Here is a 20023-nt window from a genome sequence, read left to right as displayed (position 1 = left end):
CGGCTCCAGGGCAGGGGAGGCACCGCCCACGAGCCCATCGTGTGTGGTCGCCCCTCCCACGGGGCTGGCGGGGCTGGCAGGGGCGGCATGCTTGAGCAAACCCCATGAAAACACGGGCCTCCAAGGACTTGCCCATTTGCCTTTATTTTCTCAATGCAAATCATCATCAAATAAGTTTCTCTTTTTCCACTGCGTGGGTGGGAGGTCACCTCTAGAGAGGAGGGAGAGGGGTCTCCCCGCCCCTCCGCCCCCTGGTTCGGAGAATTCCCCAGGTCGCACCCAGTGTGTGACCCAGGCACAACCACATCAAGCGCTGGCGGGGGGCGGCTTTTCCAGCCCCCGCCCCTGAGAAGTTTCCTTTGCGATCGGTCCTGACTTGATTTCCTCTTTTCTCTGACACCTAGTTGAATAAGGGACAGGTGGTACAGTTGATGCTACATTAATTAGTCTTGATTCAAATGATGTAGAGAATGTGGGTTTTCATGGAACAAGCACCTCTCAGGTAACACTCCTGCTTACTCATTTGACTGGTCTCAAATACCTAGGAGGTCATGCGGGAGTGCATTGCTTTGGGCCAACAAACAATTAGTGCTTCCTCTGACATCAGCCTGAGTGGTGGGCCTGAGGCCCTAGGCCCCGCACAGGGGTCAGCAGGAGGCCAACCTGTGGACTTCTAGATCAACAAGTGTCCTGAGCAGGATTGTGAATGCTTTGGAATACGGGTTTGCCCATCGGTTTTCTCCTAAACTAAGCTTTCAAGAACATTCCTGATTAGTCTGGTTCCCAGAGATGAATATCACAAACCCAGAGAGGTAGCAGGGCTTGATGGAAATAGGGCAGGTCTGGAAGTCAAATGGCCTTGTTGGGCTTCTCGTATTGTCCCCTGGGAGCTACCTGACCACAGGTAAGTCACACAGCCTCCCACGAGGGAGGCTCTCACGTGGAGATCAGAGCGACCCCCCCAGCAGCAATGGCAGCACAAAGCAGCTACCTGATACGTGTGGGTAGAAGAACTTTTTTTTAATTTAACTCCATTTAAGGCTATCTGATTGTACTAGGCTGTGTCTAAATGGCCTTCCCCCCAAAAAAGTTTTAAAGTGATAGAATTGGGGATTCCGTGACTTGTTTCCAAATCATCCCAAACAGCTCATTTTCTCTGCAAATTCTACACATGGTTCAGACTCCTGTTTTGGGCCCGACATAGGCGGTACAAAGTTGAATGAGAGCCAGGGAACTCCCAAGGAGTAGGGAAATAGCATATTTCCACCTTAAAAAGAGCATTCAGTCACATTGCTGTGATCTTTTCCCCTCCCCGTTCCTTATCTTCTTATTGCCCTGGCCAAAAGTGAGATCTCACTGGCAGAGGTGGTGACACAAACCCAGACCCCCTTCTGTGCAAGGATGGAAATAATGCTAAACTGTGCATTTACATAGCATCAAGGGTGCTGCCAGGGTGGGTGGAAAGAGGGGCGGGTGGGGCTCTGGGGGAGGAAGAGGGGGCAGGGAACCTCAGAGACAGCAGAATACTTCTCAGAGAGTGGTGCTCAGACCACCTGCCTCGATCCCCTGGGTAATCATCAAAACTGCAGATTCCTGAGCCCCACCCTGGACCTGCTTGTGGGAATCCTGGGGTGGCGGGAGGGAGCCGCACACCTGATTTCGTACAAGCCCCCGGTGCATCTTAAGTCCCCTAAAACTTGCAGACCACAGAGCTACCCCTACACCAGCACACAAGGAGAGAGAGAAAGAGAGAGAGAAGCCAGCTGTCTCCCTAGTGTCTCTCTGTCCTCATTGGTAACATGGGGGTAATTCGAGTTACTTGGTGCTCGGATGTGCCTGCGCATGCCACGTGCTTTAGACACCCTGGATTCTCACACAGTGCAGGGGTGATCCCGATTATCGTTTCAACTTGGCAGTTGAGGAAACTGAGGGACGAACAGGGTTAGTTACTTGCCCGAGGCCATACGGCTGGGATTTGAAGTCAGTGGCCTGAATCTAGTCCCCGCTCTTCACCCACGCATCACGTGCCTGGAGGGGACAGACTTGCAAGAAGCACATGTGTTTTCTGGAGTGAGAGAGAGCGTGGTCACCAGATTTAATGACACAGACACTCAAGCGCCCTTGTGAGGGACACAGACGGGAACCGCGTCAGATCTTTGACTAGATGCAGGTTTCCCATCCGGTCTCACTCACCCCACTGCTGGTACATACTATGGCTTTAGGTGCAACATGATAATTCAACGTTTATATTGAATGTACAACGTTCGTATACTTAACGGATACCATACAAATTATGATTAGTCCATCAAACCCCTGATTTCACATTGCTTAGGAGGGGACTAAAGGTTTTTTGAAACTGAATTTAACATGAAGAGAAATGCTATTAAGTAAGTGGTAGTGTAGGTGGTACTCAGTTGTGACCAGGAGAAGACCAGGTCATCAAGAACGGAGTCTGCGTCCTCTGCTGATAGGTTACCTGGTTCCAAAACGAGGCCCTCAACTTACTGGTTGTGTGTTCTTGGCAAGACTCTCCACCTGGCTGTACTGTCTGAGAGGTCTGCTCAGTCCCATTCTGCCCCATCTGAGTGATGGAGAAGCCAAGAGCTTTCTGGGCCACTGGGTCTCACTTTCCAGCCCGTAATACAGGACCCACAGGTACAAATGGTTCGTGGTAACCAAGAGAACTCAGTAGATCTTCTATCAGGCCAGTCTGCCTAGCCCTGTCTTATTGTTTCGGTGTGTGTTTGGGGGGTGGGGGGTGTATTTCCAGTAAAAGATACTAAAAGTAAGGTCTGCTTTCACCCCTCCCGAGGCCGTGAGTTTGAGCATGACTCAAGGAAATGCAAAAGCAGAAGCTGAACTCACTGGGTTGGTTACTCCTCTCCTGCCGGCGGCACTGAGCTCCTTGTGCCAGCTCTGAAGGCTCCCTCACATCAGCCTTTGTCTCAGCCTGTCAGGGGTCAAGATCAACTGGGAAGAGCCTGGTAACTGCGTCTCAAAAAGGCCTGAGTGGCTTAGGCACCCGACTGTGAGCTTGGAAACCCTCATGCTCTCCCCCAGACGTTTTCCTAACATGCCCCCAAGCCTTGGTTCCTTCACCCTTTAAATAAGAATATATGTTCCACAGCATTGTATTGGAGCAAAGGAAGTAAAGAATGGCTGCTTTTGCAAGATGGTTATAAATGGGATCTACTAAAAGGTTTTCAGCATTTTAAAAGAAATGATAATACTACTCTAAGGAATAATAATGCAGAAAAAGGGCCTGTCCTCTTTTGACCACGTAATATTTGTGGCTAGTAAGTTCTGCCTCAGTCTCCTTCCTTGTTTGGATTCATTTCCTATTTTACACTTTTGTGCAGTGTTCAATCTGATTCACTTCTGAGTTGAGCTATCACCAATATTTGGTCTCTTGAATTTCATCTTCTGTTCTCAGCAAACGGAGTTTGTTTTTAGAAGATAAGAATATTTTCAAATTTATGGGACTAGAGGCTTTTCAGAATTTAGAACACTACTGGCTGAGACTGGCCTGGATTACGGCATGATAACCCTACCCCGTGCCATAAACATGATACCAGCTGCCACTGATTGAGGCAGGCTCTATACAGCCACTTCCTCATGAATCCTAACCCAATCAGATGAAGCCCATTTTGATATTTCCCAGTTTTACACATGAAGAAATCAAGCTCAGATTGGTTAAAAATAAATCCTTCTCCAACTCGCAGAACAATTAAGTTGAGGAGGTGGAATTCAAGCCAGGCCTGATTTATTTCAAAGCCGGTTCTCTCTCCCGAAAATTCTCCCTGGATTCTCTTTTGTCTGCCCTGCACACTATTCTTCACTTAATCTGTTTCCTTATCTTGAGTCTGCCATAATCCCATCTGCTTCCTGTGAGCTCCGCTTCCCTGTATCACTCATTTATCTGACTTAATTCAAAAGCTCTGCTCTCCACAAAGCCAGGGGCTCCAGAAGTCCATAATAATGTGTTTGAACTTTATGAGCGAACTTAAATTTCCTATCTTGCGTTTATTTCACCGTAGGGACCTAAGCTCAGGGAAGACTTAGCTGGGATCCTGGCCCCCGACCTTACTTAGAATGGCCGCCCTTCCCACAAAAGTACAAACTGAACTTTCTATCTTCCACTGACTTTGCCTTCTGTTTTTCCAATGCTGGGGAAAAAGGTGATAGGGATGGACCTGAAATCCCTGGCAAATGACCACGCAAAGGCCATAACCTTGAAGCGGAAGCTCCATTGCAAGATTTTCTCAGCAATGTTTGTGTCATAGCTATAAAAAAAATCATTATTATGAAAATTCCACAGGAAACTCAACTCTGTTATTGTAAAATTGAAACTCTCCATCCCCTTAAGCCTGTTTTCCCCGATTGAAACAATTTTTTTATAATGGGATTTTGTTTTTGTTTCTGTTTTTAGCATTATGAAAAGACAGTTGTTCTGTTTCACAGCCTTACTCTTGAATCAGAGATCAAAGGCCCAGCCCCTCTTGTAGACACACAACGTGTTTCAAGTTTCCATTATCGGCACAGATAAATGCTGTGCCTCTCATTTCCACACTTGTTTTTCAAAAGGGGCTGGTTCTGTGATGACCTCCCCACCCCATGCTGCCTGCTGCAGATCAGGTTCCCTTCTCCTGGACCCTTTAAAACCTTAGCCCAGTAGCGCTTTCCAAGGTCCTAGTAGCATGGGGACCTCTTCATTTGGTAAACCTGCCTTGGGCATTCTGGGTGGGACAGGACCGGTGCTGGGCTAGGGGCCACAAGACAGCTCCTCCTGAGGTTCACAGCCATTCCCTGATAGCCACACAAATGCAAACACACACACAACCCTGGCTAATTGCCTCTAAGGAAAAGCCCAGGGCCCAAGAGGGGGTACAAGAGGAGGGCTGGGCCTCTCCCGAGCATCAGACCAGCCTCCACTCTGGGAGGTGACTTCTGAGTTGATAGAGGTGGGAAGGATGAGAAAGGGGACAGCAGAGTGTAGTTCAGGCAGAGGGAACAGACTGTTCACAGGCTCTGAGGATGAGGGAACCTGGCTGGCTGAGAAAAGCATACAATGGCCTATCTCACAGCTTCAGAGGCAGTGGAGACCATGTTACTAACTGGTCCTTTCATATTTGGGAGCAATTAGTCCAGGAAGGACAGATTTCCATCATGAAAGCATTTTCCAACCCCTCATTTCCCAGACTAACCCACACCTCAGAGGGGAAAATGGGTCCACTCTCAGAGTGGCAAATCAGCCTCAGAACCGGGGCCGATTTACCGGGCAGCTGGTCAAACCCACTCACTGCCCAGCACCTTCCTAGGGCCCCTACCTAACACCGTATCTGCAATTTCGTGCTCTTTTTCTTAAAGAGGACCTCCAAATGTGTATAGGCTTCGTGTCCCACCAAGTCTGGACCCATCCCTTATTAAAACTCAGGACTCCGGGCTTCAAGCCCAACTGCAGTGCCACCTCTAATTATTGGACTGGGCCAGAGCTACACAAGGGAAGAACTCTTTTTATAGCAAAGCAGAGTGTGGGGAGGCCTCCGCACAGGCTCAGGGAAGGTCAGAGGCCTCACTGTCAGCCCTTCCCCGGCGACTCCATTCCTTCTCATGAGCCCTCCCTGCTTTCACTGACTGTGGCCACCGTGAATCACTTGATTTCCATCTCACTGCCTGTGACTCAGCTTCCCCAAGTGAACAATCTGTCTGAGTGCGCTCTTCCATGGTGATCACTCGTTTCTCATTTATTCTTATTCATCCTCATACTTAAGCTCTCTTTCGACTTAGTCTGATAGGGGACATGTGAGTTGGAGACTACAGGACATGTGGGCTCTAAGGGGCAGGGGCTAGAGGTCCCGCATGAGGGTGTCTGGATCCTAGAAAGTGGCCACCAAGCCTGAGGTGCCCAAGTGCTGGCTGGGGTGAAGGGGGCGGGGAATGACCCCTCCCCCCATTAGTGGCGTATTCTCTAGAATGTGAGCTCCGTGACAGCAGGGAGACTTGGCTTGCTTTGTTCGCCATGCTTGGCCTACAGTAGGTGCTCAATAAATAACTGGCAAATGAATGAATAAATGGTATGTTACCCAGAATTTTGAGTTCAGATGCCCAGCCAGCAGACAGACTGATCAACGCAACATCCCAGCAAACAGTGACTGAATTTGCCAATTTGTAGGATATGCTATTTCCCCAGAGACATAGCCCGATATTCCCCTGCAGCTAAGGGATCCGAATTACGGCAAATCACTAAGGCTGTGAAACAAGGCTTTGTTTAGTGTCAGAACGTGACCTCTCATGCTATCTCTTTATCTGTGGTCTACAGTAAGCTGTAGTCACCTGAACCAGAATGAACGAAAGAGCATGCTTTCCTTTTCAAAATTTCACCAGAATTACTTTCAACATGTGTATGATGAGTACTTAATATTTCTTTCACCTTCCCTCCCCAGCAAAAGTCCCTATTAAGTAGATTCCCGACACGGTACCTTCCATTCTACAAGGAAGAAGGGCTTTGTTGAGCTTCAGAGTTAATATCTCCTGACCCTGGTGGGTCCTCAGAACTCACAGAGCCTAAGCCCGACACCCCAACCCTGATACGTTGCAGACATGGGGCCCACAAGCCCCAAGGAGGGTACCTGAGGTGATGGTAATAAGATGGGATGTTTTCACAGCATCTCATTATTCATGGCTGCTGCTACATACTTTCATCTTATCTCATAAAAAAAATCCTGGAAAGAGGTATTATTAGCCCCATTTTAAAGATGGGAAAATCAAGGCTAGGAGGCATTCTAGGACTTGCCCAAGATTATATGGATCAGTAGACACAGGGGCGGACCATGGAGTCAGATCTTATGACCTCAGCTCAAGGACCTCTGGATTCCCATTTCTCAGATGAGAACGTCAGGGCCAGGGCAGGCTTGATCATGAGAGTAGGTCACCTGACCCTCTGGGTTCCTTCAAGCATCCTGTCTCACCATCCCTGAAGAGAGGAGGATCAGCTGAAAATTGCTGTTTCAAAACAATCAAGTGTCTTTAGCTGAAAAGTCCCCAGGAAGATCTTACCTCTGCCTCTACATCCCCTTTGCCTTTGTTTCCCCAGGACTGGACAGCGACTTCCTGGCTGTGCTGAGTGACTACCCGTCTCCTGACATCAGCCCCCCGATATTCCGCCGTGGGGAGAAACTGCGTGTGATTTCTGAGTGAGTGAGCTTTCCAAAACTTCTACAAAGCCCCCAAAAGAAGAACTCGATTTTGGTGGGAATCATTAGATTTTAGCTATAGCTGTCCATTTCCACATGGGCCCTGGTCCTGTTGTGAGGTGAGAAATTTGGCCCATACAACAGGCCTTAATGCTTAATCCTCCTTAGTGCTGCCAGTACTCTAGAGCCTTCCATGGCTCCCCATTGCCTGATGGATAAAATTTAATTCCTTAACTTGGCTTTTGAGGCGCTTTATGATCCAACGACTTCTTCTTATGTTGGCCTCATCTCCCAGACACAGACAGGGTTGATACTATATATTAGTGCAGACTCAGAAAGAGGACACAGAGGTCTGAAAAAAACTTCTGATGATAAACAGAAAGGTATTGCCTTCTAGCCTGTTGTCTCTCCATGATTTGAAATAGGCTATAAAAGAAATAGGGGCTCTGAGCACCTTTTATTTAGATCCTCATTGATGTAGACATGTGAAACTATCTTGGTTAAATCTCAGGGTCTATTTCAGCATAGCAAACATTTATTTTTAAAAAGCCTCCAACTGTGGAAGATCAGCTGGAAACATCATCTGCTCATCCCTGAAAGGTGGCTATTGCCAACTTGTGGGAAGATTTCCTGTTAGCTCAGAATGGGGGAGATACACTTAAAAACTAAATTTTCATAGGGAGAAATTCCAGTTAACATGGCCATTGACAGACCTTAAAAAAGGAACATCCCAATGTATCCCAGGTTAAATCTGATTACTCTCTTCATTCGTTCATTCACTTTGACACTCCCTTATTCACTCTTTTTTATTTGTTCTTGTCCTTCTAGTGAAGGGGGCTGGTGGAAAGCCATTTCCCTTAGCACTGGTCGAGAGAGCTACATTCCTGGAATATGTGTGGCCAGAGTTTACCATGGGTGAGTACATTTCCAAAATAGCATCAATAAAGCATAATCTTTATGCAAGTGACTCAGACATCTGCATAGAGAGATCCCAGCCTGGGACAGTGGAAAGGAAAGTATTGGTTCGAGAGGGTCACTTCTACTCTCAGCTCAGTCCCTAAGGAATGGTGCGACCTTGGGCTAACCTTGCCCTCTCTGAGACTCGATTTCCTCAATAGTAAGACAAATGATGGACCTTGCAGCTCTAATGCGGTGTTCCTGTAGCAATAAGGATTCAGGAACTGTGACCACAGGATGCAGCAGCCAAAAGTCAGTCTAAGTTCAAACCCTGCCTCTGTCACTTACTGGCTGTGTGACAGTGGGCAAGTTGTTCAACATTCTAAGAATCAGTTTCCTTTCCTCACGCGTCAAATAGAGATCATAGTATAGAATGATAGGAATAATAATATACAGTAATGGGACCAAAGTCTAGGGTTGTTAGGAAAATGAGATAGGATAATACATGGAGATCTCTTGAAACCATGCCTGGCTTTACCATCAGCACTCAATACGTAGTAGCTACATTCTTACCAAATCATATCCAGAACACAGAGAACAGGCTCTGACAAAAATGCTTACGTACCCAACCTGACAAATGGAGAAGTCAAGCAGAAAAGGAGACCCTTTAAATAATTGGGCACAGCAGATGAGAAAGCAAGGACGTTGCTTTCCTCTGCAGTTGTGACATGACGGGTGGCCCTGGTGGCCAGCACATCCAGGCCAGGACAGGTGTGTCTCAGCCCTGCTTCCTTGGTGGGGCCTCGCAAAACTTCCTTAACCTCCTTGAGCCACAGTCTCCTCATCTGTCGAGCTACCAAGGCCAGACCTTGGCATATAGGAAGGGAGAAGGGAACTCCACTTTCCATTTGAGGGATCCAGAAATAACTTCCTTACAGTCAGAGAAGGACTCTGCATGCCACCTGCTCACCTGGGGAAGCAGAGCAAACTGCCTGAATATTTGAAGCATAGAATTCAGCGCAATTCATTGCAGTGTTACTGATTTTGATGATGAATACCCAAAATTGTCTCTGTGCTTAGGATGACGAAGCTGAGTGGAGATGGGGCAGTAGCTACTATGAGAGTTATGTTCTGAAAGAGAAGTGAGTCATGGAACTCTTCTCATCAGCTGTGTGTCATTGATCCATCCATTCACTTAGCAATCGTGCATGGATACCTTCATGTTGAAGATGTGGCGCTGAATGCTGGCAGGAGCAGGGAGTAAGGAACCCAGATGAATAAGATGTAATCCTGACACTATAGCACTTCCAATCTAGCAGATGCAATAAATGTTCTTAAAATATATAACAGGAAGAGAGGCGTTGCAGCATAGCGGTTATGGAATTCGAAAAATGCATCTCAATTCTAGCTCTATAAGTTGCAACGTGGGTAACTTGGATAAATTACTTAATCGCTCTGACCTGCAGTATCCTCATCGGTGAAAGAGAGATACTACTACCTGTCGTAGGGGGTTAATATGAGGCTTAGATTTCAAGTGCTTAATATGGTATGTGGCCGATAATTAGTATTCATGCATGGCTGTTGTTACTGTCATTGTTTTATTGTCTTCATATTTATAAGTGGAATTTCATGTAAGGACTTGAAAGGATGAATGTCATGTATGCTGCAATAATTAATATGCCATATACTATGGAGACCTAAGGGAATAGTTGAAGTATTTGGCCGAATATGGTGTCATCATGATCTTAGTAACAAAATCTTTCTTGGAGACCAGTACATAAATAAACGGTATGGGATGTTATGCCTGCATGTCTTCTCACACACGGTGCTTCAGGAGCCCTCAGCCAGCCCCGTCAACGGCCCGCTTTCATGCCACAGGGAATGTTAAAGAGTGAGAAACAGCAGAGTGTTAATATTGGTCACAGCATGCACTCATCCAGACGTGTGATTGAAAGCCAGGGCACGTTCATTGAAACAGAGTCAGTTAAAAAAGGATGTACAATTGCTTCCGAGTACACACCAGCCAGCTGCTAACAGCATTTCCTTCCACGCTGAGATCTGGCCCAGCCTGGTCTGAAAAATGAGAAGGGCCTTCCCTTTAGAACACAGATTCCTTTGTGTCCCGAGCTGCTTTCTAAAGCGTATTCAAAGTGCCCACTCTCCTCTGGAAGGTGAACATTACACTGAAAAGCTGGACTACAGTATTACAACTGCTTTTTTTAATTGTTCAGTGAAAAAAAAGCAAGAAACGTATGGAAATGCATCATGCAATGACAACTGAGTTTAAAATATGTTGAAAAGAGAAGACAAGGAGGAAATAGAATGAATGCAAGGTGGGGCATCACGTGGTGAAATTAGGCACCACCATTTTTTTCTTTTTTCTTTCCTCCCTCTCTCCTTCCCCCCCTCCCTTCCTTCCTTCCTTCCTCCCTCCCTCCCTTCCTTCTTTCCTTCCTTTCTCATGTTCATTCATTCATTCACTCACAGATATATACCAAGCTTGATAACCTGGACACAAAGGCAAAACCTCAAACGACAGACACAGTCCCTGACCCCATGGGTGGAGGAGCCGGGTAGTCAGAGTATCAGGGACATAGACATTAAATAAACTACCAAATAGGTCCCTTATCACATTTTAGGATGCTTTTATATAATACGGAATGGGCACAATGCAGCTGGCATTTGAGAAACAGGATAAGAAAGATGCTTTGTGCATCTCTGTGTCCTAATTATCCAATGTAACACCTGGCTTGCAGTGTGTACTTGGGAATTTTATTTGAAAGATTAAATGAATGAATGAACTGTTGATTACCTTGCTCTTTTTTTTTTTTTAATTCCAACAGAGGGTTTTATATTAGCTGGACCTGAATCATTTCTGCATCCCTCCTGTCTTTCTTGGGGGAGGGTGTATTCAGGATACTCATGGCTGTCTTTCTTCTCCCCAGCTGGCTGTTTGAGGGGCTGGGCAGAGACAAAGCTGAGGAGCTGCTGCAGCTGCCAGACACGAAGATCGGCTCCTTCATGATCAGGGAGAGTGAGACCAAGAGAGGTGAGCAGCCTCCAATTCATCTTTCCGTACGTGGGTCAGACATGCAGGCTTTGCTCCGGGCTGACTCATTCACTACCTGGCTCAGGTTCCCTCCTCCTATGAGGCATGCAAATCACTCCGGCGCGGTGAGCTCCCAACAGCCCACACACCATCAGTGCGGCCAGCACCGAAGCCGAAGCCGGGGGCAGTGACCTGGGGCGGGGCGGGGGGGGGGGGCGTCGCTGGCGCAGGCTCTGACCCACAGCAGGCCTGGCAGACCTGTTGTGTTCTTACTACACAGCAGACCTTCATTCTTAGTCCTGGCTGTGCCCTACAATGAAATCAGGCAGCCTAGAGAATCGGGACCAGCAGATTCACCATGACCTTCACTGTTTTAATTTTCATACATCCTACGCACTAAATAATTCAGTGAAAAAGAAATAGCCGGGCTTCGTCATGGTTCGAAGCAAGGGTCCCGAACTCTAGTTTGGCCTGCGTGAATTACTAAGAAGTCACCTCTTCTCTCTAAGCCTAAGTTACCTGCTTTATAACATGGGATTAATAATAGGAAAATACTTGGCAGGTGTCTGGAATGGCGTATACACTTAAGCTCGCAGAAGCAAAACATTAATAGCCTGGACTTACTCAGGCTAACTGAGAATTGATATTAACTTCTTAAATATAGAAAATACTTTCAAGGTCTTAGCCTGCTTCCTGTACGTTCGCTATCAAAGAAGAGAAAATGTGGTATGTGAGACTATTTCCCGTGCACTTATTAAGCACCAGAGCTACCTGGTGCCGGATGGAGCCCTCCACCAAAATGGGCACCAGCTTTCCTTTGGGGAAGCAGGGACCACATATATGTGGATTAAAATTTTAAAAAAAGCCAGGAACAGCTTTTCTCTCCAAAACCTGAATAAGCTGGGTAAGAGCAAAAGCAAAGCAAAGGCAAAACTTCCTGTGCAGGTCCCAGGGATCTCCCGAGGCAGGAGACCCAGACTCCGGCATGGCCGGGGCGTGGCGGGGGACGGACCCAGTGTGAGTTGCCAGAGCTGATCTAAAAATAATCAGGCCGAGCTGCGGCCGAGCTGGGGCCCAGGTGGGGGGCCCAGGCCCTGCTCCCTTGGGTATGCAAAGTTCTCTTAAGTTTCCACCTGCTACCCTTGACCTACTCACCATACTTCCAGTCCCTGCTGACATTACCGGAAGACACAGGCTGAACTGACTCACAGGGCGGGCCTGGGACAGAGCGGCGAGGGACGCCCGGCAGAATGCTCGCAGGCCTGCTCTAGGGGGACAAAATGGGGCTGCCACTTCCAAGCTGTGTGCCTCAGGCTATTTCACGCAGTGCTCGAGCCTCAGTCTCTCTGTCTATATAGTATTTGAGAACAATACCTCCCAGAGTCTTTCTGAGAATCATCAGAGACGTTGCTATGGAATAGCTCAGTACCCAGCCCAGCACATGCAGCAAAAACTCAGCAAGTACAAGTGCCCCTCCATCTCACTGCTTCGCCAGCCTTTTCACTCCTCGAACCTCAGAAGACAGAGCAGGAAGGACTCTTAAACATGACCTAAGCTCAATTCTCTCACTTTCCATTTGGGGAAGTCGAGGCTAAGAGAGGTAGTGGCAGGTGCTCACCCAAAGTTCTACTCTGATTAACCCATCTTGGGTCATTACTCTCATGGTGCTGAAGGAGACAAAACACATTTCATGTTGCCTAGGAATACTCAGAAAAATGTCTTAACTGCCACAGTTCCTAAATTTCTGAGAACACCAAGCATAAGTCAGAGGCAAAACGGACCAGGAAAAGGGGGCATAACTGTAAGGGCCCCTCAACTGTGTGATGGAGGAAAACGACAGCACAAATACCTTGGAGTGTGAACTTGGGAAAGACTCAAGAATGACCGCAGATCCGGGATGTACAGGATGCAATCCAACTCTAGTCATTTCATTTGGTCTAAGGACCCACAAAAGGATGTGGAAGCCCCCAGAATGGTAACTCACAAAGCAAAGACTTATTCCTTGCATTTGAACACCAGCATTGCAACAAGGTTAATGCAACTGGGCTGCTCAAATACTATGCTCCTGGGGTCTCTAAAGAGTGAGCTACAACCAAGCAGACAGGGTTTGAGCAGCCGTTGCTCAAAACACAAAAGCATGTGTCTGGGTACCACCATCATATCACAAGGCTGAGAAGGTCTCTCTGCCTCAGCGGTGGTGGGCTCCTTAGCTGGCGGCCCTTGGGTGGGGACACATGGAATGCCACTGACTCGTCCTTCACTTCCTGCAGGTTTTTATTCGCTCTCGGTTAGACACCGGCAGGTGAAGCATTACCGCATCTTCCGTCTGCCAAACAACTGGTATTACATTTCCCCAAGACTCACCTTCCAGTGCCTGGAGGACCTGGTGAACCACTATTCTGGTAAGAAACACTCCATTGGGACCAATACATGACGCCCCTCTTTTCTAACTGCCCCTACCCCGGGCACTCAGGCTAGGCTGCACACGGGTCACCAAGACATGCCAGGTGGTTTACTTTGCTCTCTTGCCCATCCTGGCTTCTTCATATGCTCTTTTCTTTTTAATTCAGACTGTAAATTTCAGGCTAAAACAGACTGAATGTGAAGGCTGCCTAAGGAAGTAAAATGCAGCCAACCTCAACTTCACCCCCTCTCTACCTGTAAGTGCAACGAATTAGGATGCCCCTACATTCACAACCACAGACAGTCTGCACTTCCTTAAGTGGACTGTACGCTTGGGCCTCCGGGGCTTTGCTCTGAAATGCCGCTCATTTCCCCTTTTCTGCATGTCAAAATCCTCGTCAACCTTCAAGGCCAACAGGAAGCCACTTCCTTGATGAAGCCCTAAGAGTCAGAAAACTAATGGTCTGTTTTCTCTGCTCTCCTAGCATGTCAGGTGCTTTTCTCCCTAGAACTCTGGGCGTCCTGCCCAGTGACCTAGTTAACTGTGTACTGGTCTGTGTTTCCCAACAAGCTCTTAGACACCAGGGATTATACTTTGTTCATCCATATGTCCTCCCTGGGCCCAGGAGAGAAGTCCAAATGTTTCATGCTGACCAGGATGGGGCGCATCCTCCAGGATGGCGGAAGCAGAGTGGGGTTTGATGGAGGCGATGATAATGTGTGCAGAGTTGGAAGAGGACCTTCGTGTTAGATTGGGAAAGGCCTGAATGCCAGGTCAGGAGTTAGAGTTTTATCCTATGGAAAAGGGAGAAATAGTAAAAAGGTGGCTGCATTTCTAAGAGTTGGCTCTGGAACCTTCTTGTGTTCATATCCCAGATCTGGGCAACCTTGGGCTGGCGGTCCACCTTTGTGCCCACATTTCTCCAGATAAGGCAGGTGCTGACTGTTCCTACCGTGCGGATGCTGTGAAGTCCGCTGAGTTAGAGCACGGAAAGTGCTGACGAGAGCGCCGGCCACTCAGACGTGGGCTCCTGCTATGTGAGCCACTGTTCCCCGGCCAGGAGGGCTCCCTCCTCCCTGCTTCTGCCTTGTGAAAGGGAGGAAGACAGAAGCTGCTTTCCCTTTGTAAGCATCTTCCCCCTTCTGGGCTCAGGATGTCTGACCCCACACCCTGGCTTCTTTAGGATGTGGGATCTTGAAGGGCATTTCAAGGTGAAAGGAGGAGTCCACGGGGCTGGGTTATCACACCTGGCCTGGGAGAAGTGCAGGTCTGGAAGGAGGAATGGCCGCTATGGAAACCCAGGCCCAGGCTCCGGTATGGGCTCCGTGAGACCGTGGGCAAATACCTTCACTTCTCAGAGCCCCGGATCCCCATTCATGGAAGGTGGATGAGAGCAGCGCCCCCTGCAGGTAGTTGTCATGATTATTGAACACGAAGGTGAACGTAACATGTTTATCACAGCCTGGCACGTGGCGGATGCAAAATAAATGATAACAAATATTACTCCCATGATACCCCAACACCTAGCAGCTTAGCTAAAAATGAAAGAGGAAGGGAGTCCTGGAAACAGTCAGCTTTTACTGATCATGAGTCAAACTTGGTTGTGGTATTTGGCTTTTAATAAGAATCTTCTGAGAGGTGTGGTGACCATAAGTTTTGCATAGACAAAAGCAAACATGAAAAGGATGCTGGCCCAGCAAAGATTTTTATGGACCAGGAGGTCCACACGGCTTCCAGGCCGCAGACGCTCGAGAATCTCACGCCAGCGCAGAAGCAGCGCCTTCCAAAAATGCACCCCTGGCCATCGCATCAGCACAGGGATCGCAGTCAGCAGTCACCTCTGCGAATGACTGAAAAGGGTCTGGATGGAGGCCTGAAAGGCTTCCGGTGCCTTCAGGACCTCAAGGTGGGAATAATGTGGCCAATTTACGTCCCACCAGGTTCTTCCTAAAGGCGCAGAATCAGAGAAGATGTTCGCTAAGCGACGTGAACAGACAATTTTGTTTTATGAGTTACTTATATTTATTATCCTGTGCTCTTGGGAAAATTATTTAATATCTCAGAGCCTCAGTTTCTGCATCTATAAAATGGGGATTAAAATGCCTCACAGGATTATTGTTAGGACCAAAAAAAATAATGCCTGTGAACTGGCTGTGATCCTGACCCCAGGGGCCTTGTTTTCTTCATTCCCCAAATGGATGTAACAGTACTGATGGCCCAGAGTAGCTCGGGGTTCCCTGAGCTGGCACATGCCACGCTCGCCCAGCACCGGGCTCAGCCTACGTGCTCAGAAGCGTTCGTCCTCTTCTTCTTTGCCAGAATGTATTTCTCAGCCTAAGTGTTAACCTTGCTAAGGAAGGAGGCTCCCCCGCCTGTGCTACCCCCTGCAGCTGGTTTCTTTTGTCTTTGTGTCTGACTCAGTCTCCTTTGCCTCCTAATCTGGGAGGGCGTTTCAATTTCCAACCTGTGACAGGTAATTATTGCAGATCCACATCCAGTTAAGCTCCCTGTAACCTCAGGGTCCAATCTCACATTCCTCAGTGTGAGCCCGTGTGGGCGGACAGCTGAGTTCACGGGAAGATCACATGGAGACGCAGCGTTGCTGACGGCCACCCTCTGCCAGCCTGGGCTTGCTTCTTCAGCTACCATTACCTTTTGTTCTTCGGCAAGGACACCCCAAGAGCTGCATCAATAAGCTGGGAGGTGGAGCCTGCCTTAGGGGCGATGAGCTTCCTAAACCCTGGTGATTTATGTGCTCGGGGCTGGGGTGGCGTTGTCCTGAGAGGCCAGTGGCAGCTCACATCCTTGGCCACCTCATCTCCCCCAGGACGTGAGACCCACTGCACTCTTCGGCCTCAATAGGGCCACACAGAATCTCCTCTGTCTGTAAGAACACCTGAGCCCAGCAGGCTCGAGTCTTTCTCATGATGTCGTGGGCTACGGGAAGGCTTCGAAGAGACGGAGGCTCTACCTTAAAGCTCCTGGAAAGATGGGGGACCATGGAAACTCAGCTATGTCCTACTAGCAGAGGGATAAGAGGAAAGGATTTATTTAATTTTCATCCTCTTTGTATCTAGGGTAGAGAAGAGAGATGTTTCTTCCTTTTTTCCTCGTCCATTTTCTCCATTTGCCTTTTATCTTTTTTCTCCTCCTATTTCTGTATCTTTTATCCTTTTTGTTCTGTCTTTGCTTCTTCCCCTCCCTCCCTCTCTCTACCTCACTCCCTCCTTCTCTCTCCATCTTCCCCCCTCCCTTCCTTCCTCCCTTCCTTCCTTCCTTCCTTCCTCCCTCCCTCCCTCCTCCCTCTCTCTCCCCCTTCCTTTCTGTCTTCTTTCCTTGTTTCCTTTATCTCCCTTTCTTCCTAAAGATGCATTAGCCCCACCCATGCTGTACTGAGCCCCTTCTGTGTGCTGTGGGGGAACACACATTGCACACATCTCCCCCACCGCCGCGCACACAGGAGGCTCACCTGAAGCGGATGGCCCTGCACCTTGCTGTGAAACCACTGAGTCTGGGCCCTCACGCGAGTGCTCTGCCAGCTGTTCTCTCTTGGTAGCACAGTCCCCTCATCCAACAATTGAGGAAACAGGTTCAGAGAGGGTCAAGGTGATTCACTATCTGGGCGGAGCTGAAACTCAAACCCAAGTTTGGTGGATTCTGGATCCTAAACCCTTCTCTTTACTTGTGTCAAGCCAAGCACGGTGTGTACCCAGGACACGTTAATATTTCTTCAACAGGTGGGCACGTGACTCTCAGCCCCTCTCAGATCTCAGCCTCCATTCCCCCTTGTGAATATCCAGGGCCCCGCACCTCACACTGGCCGGGGCATCCCACAGTCGCTGACTGGTTCTCTGCTTCCCTCCTCAGAGGTGGCCGACGGCCTCTGCTGTGTGCTGACCACGCCCTGCCTCACTCAGACCACGGCTGCCCCAGCAGTGAGGGCCCCCGACGCACCTGTCACCTTGCGCCAGAAGACCTTCGACTGGAAGAGGGCGTCCAGGTGTGTGTCTGCGTGTGTGTGAGTGTGTGTGTGTGTGTGTGTGTGTCCTCCATGAACGAACGTGCAAGCCCCAAACCAGCACGTGAGCCTGGCACATGAACACCATGGCCAGTTACCGCTGGCCCTGCTAAACCCTCGCTCTGAGCAGATGCAGACCCCAGGAATCCCACTGTCCCCTGGGAGGCAGACCCAGCCTCAGGCCTCATGCCCCGGGTGGCATGGCCCTAGCAACTCCCCGCCATGGCCTCAGTCCCCGCAGTTGTGCAAACATTTATTGAGCCCTCCTTTGGTGTTAGCTGAATATTTTCTAGCTGAACGATACCATCTTGCTTTTTTCTAATTGTTAGTATCCTAACAATTAGAGAATAACACACAAATCAATCTTGTACAAATTTAATATTACTGTAAACTTAATCTTGAAGGTAAACATACAAGCAAAATCCTAAGGCAACTTCATTTTTTTAAGGGAAAAAAAAATCTTCCCTTATTTGTTCTATTTGATTGTCAGCTATTGCATTTTTAGGGGTATCTGTAGTTGGAATTATCTGTAGTTGGGGTTATCGTATTAATTAAACACCGATCCAGACATCCCATTGGCAAATTCAAAGAAAATCAGTCATCAGAATTGCCTGGGAAATGAATAAAACAGCTCCTCCTTGTAAATATCATGAAGAATATTCATTAAAATTTATAGTTGGAAGTTTTAGCCATCCAAGGAAATGGCAGTTCAGAGAGGTTGAGTGATTTCTCCAAGATTACACAGCCGCAAATGCAAGAAGCAGAATTAGAATGTTAGATATATATTAACCAGGCTCTTCATTTGTTTTTCTACCTTTTCTCATTCTTTTGTCCTCCATCCCACTATGTCCCTCTCTTTTGCCCCTTTCTCTGTCCACTTTCTGCCCACTCGCAGACGGCAAGATGACCCGGAGGGGGCTGAGAACCCACTCAGTGTGGATGAGTCCCTTTTCAGCTACGGCCTTCGGGAAAGCATCGCCTCCTACCTGTCCCTGACCGGGGATGACAGCACCTCCTTCGATCGAAAGAAGAAAAGCGTCTCTTTGATGTACAGTGGAAGCAAAAGAAAGAGCTCTTTCTTCTCGTCAACGCCGTACTTTGAAGACTAGCCCGAGAACAGACACCATGGTGTTTGCACAAAGTAACAGAGGTTCAAACTGTCACCTGGGATCTTGCAGAAAGGCACGGTTTCCTGGTCCCTGGGGAGCCCCACATCTTCCAGAAGCCAAGAGAAGCCACATGGAGAATTGAACTCTCATCTTCTCTATCTGCGTCATGACAAAGGGAACCCCTCTCTGGCATTTGATCAGGCACATTGCAAAATGTGGACTCCTGGCATCTTCAGGCGAGGGTTCAGAAGAGCCCTGCGTGTGTGCATGTGCACGCCACATTTGTGGGAAAGACAAAGATGCTCTCTCACAGGAACGTGCCCAACCAAGGACCACTCTCCAACACACCGCCCAGGTGGACTCACTCTGAGGTCCCTGAAGAAAACCTCTGAATGAGATAAGCCTGAGAAGAAGATGAGCCAGAAACTGTGGCCTGGCAGAAAGTCTGGGTTTGCAAATTGATCTCCTGCATTGAACTTTTGTAACCAATCTGTAAAGAGACCTCTGGGATATGCCTCCTCTCTTTTTAAGGGAGTTCAGTGACACTAAATGCTAACCTTCCTTACGAGCCCTGAATGGGGAGATCCCTTTGGGCTTCTCGTTCCAAAGCTACGTGTGCAGAAGTCAGATGGCCTCCCTACTTCTGCTGAGACCACGAGTAATGGGGGAGGGGGGCGGCTGCTGACAGTGAAAGCGCGAGGGCAGGCCTGGCACTGCGCAAGATTTCATGAGGTCGCCGACCACAGCTCACAGCACAGGAAGAGCTTCCCTGGGGTGCTGAGATTCTTGTCTATATTAATGCATCAATTACTCATTCATGACAGTGACTGCCAGAAGCGGCACTGTGTTAAGTTCTGTGTAAGGTGTCAGGTCAAAAATATGTATATGTATGTGTGTGTGTGTGTGTGTATATATATATATATATATATATATATATAGAGAGAGAGAGAGAGAGAGAGAGAGAGAGAGAGAGAGAGAGAGAGAGAGAGAGAGAGAGAGAGAGAGGGAGAGAGAGAGAGAGAGAGGGAGAGCGGGAGGGGCCCCAGCAGTGTAGACAGGGAGAAAAGTGTATAAACAAATATTGGGGGCTGTAGAAGCAGAAATCAGCTCACAGCTTTGGGTGGGAGTGGGGTCAGGTGAGGGTGACCCAGGAGCTCATGTTTCAGCTGGATCTTTAAACAGTGGAACGGTTGGTTGGACTGGGTAAGTGAGAATGGTTGGATTTTTTGAAAAAAGGAAACTGATAAGTTCTAAAGGAATAACGCATCCAGTATCTTATTCTAAAACGAGTCTGGCAGCCACAGGAATAAAAATGCTCAGCTCTAGAAAAGATGGGAATTGGAGTGGCTTAAT

At 48.2% G+C, this 20023-nt stretch overlaps 2 protein-coding genes across 2 annotated transcripts in view; one reads left to right on the top strand and one right to left on the bottom strand.

Moving 5' to 3' along the window:
• The window catches only part of SLA (Src like adaptor), a 32852-nt gene extending 13256 nt beyond the window's left edge, over window positions 1-19596 (top strand). The window contains exons 3-8 of the mRNA XM_060035309.1: window positions 7094-7193; window positions 8022-8108; window positions 11036-11139; window positions 13410-13541; window positions 17411-17543; window positions 18457-19596. Of these exons, the coding sequence (XP_059891292.1) occupies window positions 7094-7193; window positions 8022-8108; window positions 11036-11139; window positions 13410-13541; window positions 17411-17543; window positions 18457-18670 (770 nt within the window). The 3' untranslated portion in view covers window positions 18671-19596. The remainder of the gene's footprint in view (window positions 1-7093; window positions 7194-8021; window positions 8109-11035; window positions 11140-13409; window positions 13542-17410; window positions 17544-18456) is intronic.
• TG (thyroglobulin) overlaps window positions 1-20023 on the bottom strand; it is a 241949-nt gene that overhangs the window by 70495 nt on the left and 151431 nt on the right. The gene's annotated exons all lie outside the window — the stretch shown is intronic.

This window comes from Delphinus delphis, chromosome 17 (assembly GCF_949987515.2).
Source record: "Delphinus delphis chromosome 17, mDelDel1.2, whole genome shotgun sequence".
Lineage (NCBI taxonomy): Eukaryota > Metazoa > Chordata > Mammalia > Artiodactyla > Delphinidae > Delphinus > Delphinus delphis.
This window is presented reverse-complemented; position numbering and strand designations above follow the sequence as displayed.